Source organism: Caenorhabditis remanei, chromosome III, assembly GCF_010183535.1.
Source record: "Caenorhabditis remanei strain PX506 chromosome III, whole genome shotgun sequence".
Classification (NCBI taxonomy): domain Eukaryota; kingdom Metazoa; phylum Nematoda; class Chromadorea; order Rhabditida; family Rhabditidae; genus Caenorhabditis; species Caenorhabditis remanei.
In genome coordinates this window covers 17,047,912-17,058,809 of record NC_071330.1, presented here as the reverse complement: position 1 = coordinate 17,058,809, position 10,898 = coordinate 17,047,912, and the positions used below count along the sequence as shown (strand labels likewise).

Here is a 10,898-nt window from a genome sequence, read left to right as displayed (position 1 = left end):
TTTCCTTCTGTCCATTATTAGTTTCCCACCATCTCCCCCTCTTGTCTAGAAAGAAACCGCGAAAAATGCTTCTGGGTAAACAAAGGCAAGCACTTCCTCAAAATATATATATATATAGTTTCTCATAAAACCGGAAAAAATCTGAAGATGAATTTTTTTTTCTAAAAAAAAGTATATAAAACCTATGGAAGTATTCTTAATTTAGTAGTTTTCCCTGTTTGTCTGGCGTGCCTTTGGCGTCTTTTTTCAAAGACCCATGCTTTCTGCATCTGGAACAATCTGGCGCGATTTTGGCGCATTTTATTTTAATGACATTCTGTTATATCCAATATCCCCATTTCCACTATGTTTCATCAGTCTGGTGTGCCTTTGGCGCTATGCATGCTGCAAATCTCCCCATGATGACAGTCCCTATGTGCATTCGGATGCTTAGCAATCTGGCGCGCCTGTGGCGCGTTTTATTTCAACGACTTCTCCCCGTTCCCGATGAGCATTTTTATCAGTCTGGCGCGCCTGTGACGCCCTCATCAAAAAGTCCATACAACGATCAAAAACCTTATTCCTCTTCTTCATTTCTCAAAAATGTTTCCTGATGTCTGCTAAATTAGAAAAAACTTGTCACTTTATGAATTATTACCCCTCTCCCCCCTTTTTGCACATAAACTTTTTTGATCTCTCTAGCAATGGCACAAAGTTTATATCATCATCTCTCTCATTCATCTTTTTTGTAATTTAATTTTTTCAATTTTTAGTGTCAAAAATAGCGTCAATACGACGTATTGACATTTAGCAGAAGTGTAAAGAAGCGTGAGGAGTAATTGGAATAGATGAATAGAAGATAGGTAGTCTGGGAACGTGAGAATTTGTTCCATTTTTATTATGGGCGGAGTCTTCCGGGGGTGTCTAGGAAGGGGAATTATATAAAAAGGTTTATGATGTATTGTCTGTGAGGTTATAGTTTAAATTGGTAGTGTAATTATGGACGGGATAATTTAATTAGACTAATTAGCTAATTTATTTTTAGATAGTTCAAGAAAAATGATAGCCGTATTGAAGTACGAAAAGTGAAAAGTTTAACGAATTTTGAAATTACATAACGGAATATATCTACATACGAAATGCATGTAACTGAATCAAACATATATACATAATGATTTATTTTTCTGTCTGTTTTTCTTTGTCATAGATTTTTAGAGAAAACTAAATTAATGACAATGGATATATTCTCAAAGGATATTCGTACATCATACATTTCTTCTTAAACTTATGTACATTAATTTAATTAACTATGACCAGTAGCCAATCTGGAACCTTACTGAACTTCCCTGAACTTTTTATACCAAAATCTTTCATTCATTTGTTCTATTCAACTTTTTTGTACTAAAAGTTTATATTTATTAGGTCGTTTTTTCAGTCCATGTTTCATTCTAAAACATATGAAAATTCAGACAGACAGCCAAGCTGTCTCTATCCAGTATCCCTGAATTGTACTCAAGACATGCAATGATCTTTTCAAACTTTTTTTCCAATGTACAATGTAGATGAACCCACGAGAATATATTCCAGTTAATTCTGAAATCAACAAGATTCGAGAAAATAAAATATCAAAACCACTTGGCTCCCTGCCAACGCACATTAATTCACATAATCCAGGAAGCCCTATTATTCAAACATAAAAACCAGAAATCCATAAATTTAGACTTCACAACCAAAACTCTATGTGAAGTTGAGCTAACTTAGCTTTTTTTCTAAACGGTTGTAATTTTGTCTATTTGTCTGCTTGTCCTGATTCCTTAGAAATTTGGGGAACCTTCGGCGCTTTTAAACTCAAATACCCATGATTTTATACTGAATCTCTCACTGGTGATTGTCACTCTGTGCATCTCAGCAGTCTAGCGCTACCGTAACCTGTTTTTTTGTTTTTTTTTTGGGTCTAAGTCCTAAACACCCTGCAAATTCTACATTTTCGAAATTGGTCGATGCTGAAGCCAGCTAACCTTGGCACCTTGCCTAGCACACCTGTTCTTCCCTTCCACTTCCTTTTCTCATTTCCCCTCTCTCGATTCTTCTCGAACACCTCCCACCACTTAAATATAGGTCTTCACTTCACCCCCTCGAAACGTCAGGGGTGGTCACTCTTTGCTCCAATTACTACTATTCCTTACGTCCGTCTCCATCTCCTTCTCTTTTCTTTGATTTAATCTTCCCCTCTTCTGAAGACGTCATCTGGAGGGGTGTCCCCTTCTGTCATCATCATCTTTACCAGAAAAGTGTAAAAAGTCAATTAAAATAGGGGGGAAGAAAGCACAAAGCTTGTATCATTTGTGCTGACCCCTATTCCTGGAGAATTGGATTATCTTTTTTTGTGTGTGTCTTGGTGAAAGGGGGGGGGGATGTACATTTTGTATTGTTATATTTTGGTCGGGGTCTTTTTTTTCCTGGTTCCTTGTATGTTTTGTGTTTAAGTAGTGGACATGGACATCTGGACAAATTGGCATACAGATAGGTTGACATGAGGATATCCGGACAGACAGACAGACTTACGAACCGGAAATAAGACATACAGGTTCGGTAATAATGAGGACATCCGGACAAACGAACAGACAGACAGAGAGGTCTTTCCGCGCCTTCATCATTCTAACTAAGCCTAGGTATCATAGTTGTACGGAATCATATTTTTCGATTTTAGGATTGCGGAAACCGGAACAAAATGTTCATAATCTAGAATCCGGATTCCGGACAACTATGCTAGGTATGTAGGTCCTTTTTCCTTCGTTCCGTTTAAACAGGACATCCGGACAAACAGACACACACACAGACATACATATAATCAGATAGATACTCAGGAATACTGAAATTTGAGAATTAGGACATTCGGACAAACAGACAGAACCTCCGCACCCCTAACTTATCTCTGTTATGTCCATCTGTGTGTCTGTTTGTCCTAACATTCTCATTTTCTGATATTTTTGCTATATTTTATTTATTTATTCATATATATCTTCCTCCAAAATTTTGCAAGAATTTTATGGGGATGTTCCCAAGACTCTCAGGTTTCCGATTGACCATCACTACTATTCTTTCTTTCTCGCTTATTTCTAATTTCTCACACACAAACACGTGTGGTGACGTCGTGTGGTGATGATGCGATGATTCTGATGATATCGGGGGTTCAAAGTAGACCAGTGACTTGATGATTCATTTGAAAGTTTAGAAAATCTTCTAATTGGCTATCCGATTTCGCTTGCTAGATTTTTTGGTTTTTTGAATTTTTGGAGTTTTTTTGGAGTCGTAGGATGCAGAATTGAAACAGAATTGTGAGAAATTTGAAGAAAGTTACGGTAGGCACAAAGACAGACAGACGGACAGACAGACACACAGACAGAGAGAATCGTCAAAGTTTAGGAAAATATATTTTGGACATTTTAAAACGAACTGAAATTTTTAAATGTCGTGAATCATTCTTGTCACTATGATAAGAAGACTCAACCAACTCAATGTTTTACTAATTTTCCCGTCCTATAGCTAATTCTTAGAGTGTCTTCTGGACAAACAGACACACAGATGGGTTTTTTATTTTTTACATAAAAAGTCACTAGATGATTCCATAAACTTCTTGATGTTTGCTCCACAAGCTGTGAAACGTATATATTTTTAATCAACAGATCAAAACGTTTCAGAAAAGTATAATCATGCCTAGGTTTAGAGAATTTTGAAAATTTTCGGTTTTTGGGTCTCGCCACAAAAACACTAAAATCCTCGTATCTCTGCGAATTTAAAGTTTTTGGAAAAATAAAAGTACTGTTAAAATCAAAAAATGTAGTTTTTAATAAGTATAGTCTTGAAAACTTCAGTTGAAAAAATTTTCATTTTTTTTGAAGAAAGCTGAGATAGAATGCTCCAAACTCTTGGTGCCTCTGTTACAGGTTTTACGGTAGATTCTTTTCGTCTTTAAAAAAGACATTTGGATATACAGATACATAGTTCAACTGGAGTGATGTTTCGAAACAAGGAAATTGTGCACTTTTTTGAAACATCTTGCAAATAAGCTCCAAACTAGAGATCACATTTCATCGTGGTCCCTTAAATTCTTTTAATCTGGTTATAGTTAGCTTGCTAAACTTTTGAGCAGACTTGAGCGGAGTTTCAAAATGTTTTATTCCGCTTTCCGCTTTCCGCCTTCCGTCATCCGCCATTTCAAAACCGCATTCCTCTCAACTCTGTTTTCGACAACGTTCCTCTCTTCCAGATTTCAAGATCCATGATTTTTTTCTTGTTAAGCATTCTACAGTAACTTTTCCTCCATGAAAACAAGGAACCACTAAAATCCGAGCTTCCGGTGGTCTGGGTGGATGGGGAGAGGTATCAATTTCAGTTTCTACAAAAAATCCAACAAAAAAACTTGAGATCCCTGGAATTTCTTCTTTTTTTTTAAATTTCGGAATCTAATTTCGGAACATTAGTCTTTGTTTTTTCTGCCACCGGAAATGGAGACATCCGGATGCACAGACGCAGAGACAGACATACAAAACTGGTAGAATATAGCTGTATCTGAGGACCAAATGAGTGTTTAGACATCTGGACAGACAGACACACAGATAAACCGATCATTAAGTTCACAACACCCAATTTTTCGGTCCTTACTTCCCTCATCTTGTTTTGGCTGGCGTTCCTTCTACGCGTTTTCAAGATTTTTCAAAGCTTACTTAATTACTCTCCTCCCTAGTTCAAAGGTCTCCGATCTCTAAGATTTCAAATTCCAGCCTCTTCCAGTTTCCTGTCATATTTCCCATTTTCTCCCTTTTTCCTGTTTCTTCACGGATTTTTAATTAGGTCAACCTAACCTCTAGACTTTCTTTGTTTTCTTGTTGTTTTCTCACTATTTTTCTTTTCTTTTTTTCTAATTTTTTCTTTTGTTGGAGATCTTTGAGATTTCGTATTTTACTCATCTATTTTTGCAACAAAAGAAGGAAGGAAGGGTAACCTAAGAACGCCTTCGCTTTTTGATTTGTAGCGTTCGGGTTTCCAGGAAGATGGGAATTCTGGGGGGAGTATAAATAGTAGAAAGAATGAATCACTGACTCATCCAGTTGACATTTTTCTAGAATTATTTGTGATTTGGTAGGTTGTATAACTAGCATATGTATCTGTGTCCCGGATGGAGATAGGTGTACACTTGAGCATAGTTGGGAAGTTGAAAGCTCTCAACTTGATTTTGGTGCGTTTTAATTTATTATTGAACTAGATTTTTCTAGTTAGGTGCTCATCCATTTTTCAATTTTTTATTTCAGTTAAACAATTACTTTATTCAGTCGAATTTTAATGCTTATAGGATTTTGAGTAGTTTAAAAAACTTTAAAAAAAATCCTTTTAGCTCTTCGAAAACTTAACACAATCATAAGGTATTAAGATAAATTGGAAGGTAATGACTTGGTTTTTCATACTACGTTTCAAGGTTCTTAAAGCTTTAGCCCTCAAGCCTAGGTTGGGCCAAAAAAGGAAAAAATTATCCTTTTTTCCCAAACTTTGATCTCATTTTTCTCGAATACCTGGCTTCAAGGGCAAATTCTGAATATAGATTTGGAATCAGCGTTTCCTCAGCTTCCCAATGGTATAGGTTACGCCCCACAACTCTAAACTGACTCCATGCCATGGCCTCCAGAGCCCTCTCACCTAGCCCTATCACCTAAAATCTCTGTTCCCACTTTCCAAGGTTCCTCTCTCCCATTCTCAAGCCCTTCTTCTGGTCAAAAACCGCACATACATATAAAGAAAAAAAATAAAAGGACCGCCCGTCTAGCGTAAAAGAAATCAAAATTGTCTTCCCCTTGTCAACTTTTCCATTTTCTCATCTCATCTTCGAAAACCAAATTGAGTGGAAACAAAAATAAATAGAGATTCCTCCCCCTCCTACACTTCTTCTCTTTATTTTTGGATACTCTTTGTCTATTTTTAGGCGGGGGAAAGGACTCAGGAGGACACTGATTTAGGGAGAAGAGAGAAGTTTTTTGTTCTTTGGGAGATGGTCAAAGAATGAGATGATATAAAGTGACGAGGTGGGGGAGTGGAGTACAACTCTAAAAGGGTGTTCCAGTAAGGGTATAAAATGGAAGGGTCTATTTCGGATTGTTGTTTTTTGTGATAGGTCAACACTTTTGAGGAGTTATTAGTTCCTGGTTTTATTTGTTGACGATAGATTTATTTATGATGCGATTCTCTTCCTGCCCGGAGCGATGATTTATTTTTGAAATGTTAATGACTTAGTGATTCTCTGTGTATCGGTATGTCAATTAGCCATCACGCTTACTAGCTAGGGAAGATCATGGAGTCACTCTGGAGTTATGGAACGTGACTTATATAATTGGAAAGCTGAGAAAACGCTGATTTCAAATATATACTCAGTTTTTGACCTCTATGGATAGTTTTCGAGAAAAATGAGGTCAAAGTTTGATTCCTGGCAAGTCAAGACTCCATGGCCTTCTCTAGTAAGTTCAAAAGTCTTCCTGCCCGAAGCAAACCAATCATGATGTATTTTTTTAAACTTAATAACTTTGTGATTGTCTGTGTGCCGGAATGTCCAGAGTTATCACATTTACAGTTATAAAATTTTTTACACTTATAACATTTACTTTCACAAACCAGTAAGTAAATGTTATCCAAACTATAAAACTGCTTTGTAACGCGATGTCAATAGGATATGAGAATCAAAATGTTTGTACATAGTTGACCATCTCGAAAATCAAAAAGTTACAGTTTTTCGAAACATTTTTGAAAATCTCCAAAATTTCAATTAACTGTAACTTGGTCAGTTTGCCCCAAATTTGAAAAATGTTACAGTTTTTGAATCTGCGCTTTGAGACCTCCCTTTCAAATAAGTATAAACATGACTAGGTTTGGGTAAATTGGTGGCCACCACGAAAAAAAAATTGGGTCTCACCACGAAAAGTTTTTTGACTTTTAGCTCAAAAAACCGCAACCAAACCCGTAAACATTCCCAAATTTCACATCTCTTCCACTCAAAATTCCATTCTCTGAACGTTTCCCACCTAGACAGTAGACACCTATTCAATTTTTGCTAACTTGTCTCATATTCATAGGCCTGCATAACTATTTTGACCCTTCTATTTATTCCCAGAAAACCAAACAAAGGGATTCCCGACCCGAATATCTCGCAGACGTTCCATTTTCATGGAAAAATGTATTCGGAAAAAATAAATTCCAAATATTTGTCCTCTTTTTGGTATTCCCCATAAAATTGGTCACTCTGAGAACCCGACCCATATAAAATCATCACTTTGTCTTAAAATGAGACTAAAAATATCTTGGCTAAGAATCTCCGTTTGTTCCAGAATACATTTCAGTAGTTCCGGAGTGGTCCATCTGAAATTCCAACGTCACAATTCCAACGAATTTAAGTTTTTTGAAAGAGTTGAAGAGTGTTAGTTTATTTTGGCTTAAATTGATGGCTTCTTTTTGATTTTTGAAATTCTTTTAAAAAGGTTTTAATCCGCAACTTTTAAAGATGAAATGTGCTTTGGTGTTTAAATGATTTTTATGGGGGTTTTAGAGAAAACTAACAAATTCAACCAAATGGTAAAAAATTGTTTTAAAATTGGTAAAAAATAATTTCAAAAAATGGTAGAAAATCATAATGGGGCTATTCACATCCGAAAAAAAAACAGTTTTGCGTTTTTCGCCGTTTTTTCGGTAAATGAATTGAGGGAAAAACCTTTTCTTCCGGAGGTGAATAGCCCATGAAAATGATTAGGAAATATTTTGTATTTTAATCCGTATTTTTATTCGTAGTAATCTTACTAATAACATTCTGGTGATTCTAAAATAGTACGCTGTCCTAGAAACCTTAGTACAGTAGCCCTAGTGATTACTGCAGTGGTGGTTACTGTAACCACCTAGCTATAAGTTTGTCGTGGCTCAGGATTACTGTATCTATTGTGTCTCTGAAGCTTCGAGGACTCAAATAACAGTGTTTTTAGGATCTAAGTGTATATTAGCTCGGCACAGTTCTTACAACACGATTTTCTTCGGTTTCGGTAGAGCGCGGTTATAAGAAACGTGCCGTGCTAAATAGACACTGGAGTTCTGATAGTAAGTAACACGAGTATTAGTGGATACTGTACGTACAGCACTTATTCTTTACCCCATTCCACGTGGTACTTTCCATAATACTTTGCACTTATTTCCACTCTTTCAACTTCCAAAAAATCCATTTCCCCCCGTCCGAACCCACGCAGGTCCAATCATCAATAATTAACCAACACCCATCCACTTATCCTTCCCCATCCTCTCTGCGTCTCTCTATCTCTCTCCCGGAAACCTTTCAGTCTCGAATTTCTTTCCAAAAAAGGGGCGGATCCCCCGATGTCTCTAATTTATATTTGCTCAATGGCTCATTGAAAATCTCAAAATCTCATTTTATTTTAAGAAAAGAGAGAGACAACTTATTTTTGAAACTTTTCGAAAAAATATTTCAAGTGGTCTTCTTCTTCTTAAGATTTCTGGTTAAAGTTGAAAACAAATACTTTCCTTCTTTCGGACAAAAAAGTAGAAATTTCGAGAAATTTCCAAATTCATAGATGACGAATAGCGGGTCCTTTCATGAATCCATTATGAGACAATTTGCGATTTTTTTTGACTGGACTAGATTCTATTATTAGGTAAGGTTTTTTTACCAGATCACGTCATCTAGACTCAGTTCTTTGATTCAATTTTTTTTTCTCTGAAATTTGAAAATTTTTAAAGTGAGAACGGGTTTTTGCAATGAAAATGAAGGATTTTTGAACGAGGAACCGATTTCAAGCGGAAAAATGAACGGTAACTCAGATTTTCTTTAAAAAAGATATTTGATCGACAAAAAGCTACCGTAGTTTTTTATTTTACTGCATGAAAGATCATTCCCTAATTAAAAATTGATGTTCCTCACTGTTTTTGTGGTGGGCATTTCATATTTTTGCTGAAAATTAAGTTTTTCCATTTAATCATAATCAGAATGACTATAGCTTTCAAAAAATATTTAATCATGACTAGGTTTAGAGAAATTTTACATCAAACTCGGGTTACTGTAGTTTTCGTGGAGAGACCCAATTTTCCCAAACCTAGTCATGTTTATACTCATTTGAAAGGTCTCAAAACGCAAATTCAGACTAGAAATTTTTTTGAATTGGGAGCAAAAATGACCAAGTTACAGTGAATTAAAATTATGGAGATTTTCGAAATTCTTTAAAAATCTGTAACTTTTTGAGTTTTCAAGATAATATAGTGATTTTTAGGCGAAAAAATTTAGAATTCCATAAAAAAGACGTAAAAAATACTTTGACTAAGGTTCCACAACGAAAACTACAGTAATCCGATATCAATACGTTTGACCATGACTAAAACCCTTCCCAAAAAGGTTTAAAGGCACATACAGTAGTAATTAAGAAAATTTTCCAACCTAGTCATGTTCACAAGGCTTAAAAAAGCAGAATTCTGAAGTAAGTAGATTTTCTGAAATTAATGAAAAAGGGGCGGAGTCATTGAAACTTTAATTATAGAAAATATGAAAAATTTACTGAATTCAATTCGAAAATCCCTGTTCTTTTTTATTGCAAATTTCTCGTCATTTAAAATTTAAAACTTCAAAAAATAATGTCAAATTCAAGAGCTTTCTGAAACTCGTTGCAAAAAACATCAAAAATTAATACACTTTAAGAGTAGGTGGGTGGAAAGGAGAGGCGTGGCCTAAAACTTCTGAAAATGTCAGTTTTTGACAAAAAAATTCGGTCTGGAATCAGAAAATATATTTTTAAGACCGTCTGGGGCGCCCTAGGCACTCTGAGTTGTTTCACTGCTTCAAAGAGTCTCTGGCGCACCTCGTACGCGATTTCTTGCATTTTTTCCATTTTCTAAGATCTCCTACCCTCATCTTCCTGTCCCCTTTTCTCCTTGTAGCCAAAACCAAAAAAATTCTCGATTTGACCTATTTCCTGATTGATTATCAACACTTTTTCTTCCATGTTTCGTTTTTTTTTCGTTTTTTTTTGCCACGTCACTTATGTGTTGGGTTCTCTGACTCTTTTCGAGTAACCTAAAATAGTCCTGGAGCACTTTTCACTTTCCTTTCCACTTTCTGACCAAGCCAACCCATAATTTTCTTGTCAATTTTATTTATTTCTATTTTCAATTTAATCTTATTTTATTCTTGTGCCTAGAATATATATTTATATCCACCCTCTCCCAACTTTTTCCTTTTTTCCCGAATTTCCGTTTTTTGAAATTTTTTTGAATTCCCGCTCGATCACTTCAAAATCTTCATTTTTTCAGGTAACACAAATGGCGCCGATGCGGCGCTGGATAATATTACTACTATTTGCCGTGCTGCTCGTCTCACAAGTCATGTAAGTCATCCTTTTTCGGGTTTATGGCGGATTTTCGGTAAATTTCGCTATCATTTTTCGATATCGTTTTTCGATATTTTCGGAATTAATGTGATGACTGTCACTAAATAAGAATAGTGCATTTTCGGTATCTTTTGGTAGCATTTTTTCGATATCATATTTCGCTATCATTCGCTATGATTCGCTGGGATGGCGATACGGATAGGGATAGCGATACTGATAGGGATTGTGATTCCCTCAGACCTTCTAACTATCAATTCCCCATATTTCCAGATCGCAATCCGAACCGACCAAAGACAAAAAGCAGGGCAGAAAAGTGTCTGAGCTGGGACCATCCTACATGCGAAAACGAACCCAACTGCCAACGATATTCTTCCGACCGTATCGACCGACACTCGCACTTCTACTAGTTTCGTGATCTACACTCCCCTTTTGTTTAAAACTCCGCCCACTTTTGATGTCACGACGATGATGAACCTCCGTTTTCTCTTTTTCTGATAAATT

At 36.0% G+C, this 10,898-nt stretch overlaps 1 protein-coding gene across 1 annotated transcript; it reads left to right on the top strand.

The window, feature by feature from the left end:
* Nucleotides 1–10,329: 10,329 nt before the first annotated feature.
* On the top strand, nucleotides 10,330–10,812 carry GCK72_011767 (uncharacterized protein; the record flags this gene model as incomplete). Its single annotated transcript, XM_003100797.1, has 2 exons — nucleotides 10,330–10,394; nucleotides 10,668–10,812. 2 exons carry the CDS (start codon nucleotides 10,330–10,332, stop codon nucleotides 10,810–10,812), a joined length of 210 nt encoding a protein of 69 aa, XP_003100845.1.
* Between the last annotated feature and the right edge of the window lie 86 nt (nucleotides 10,813–10,898).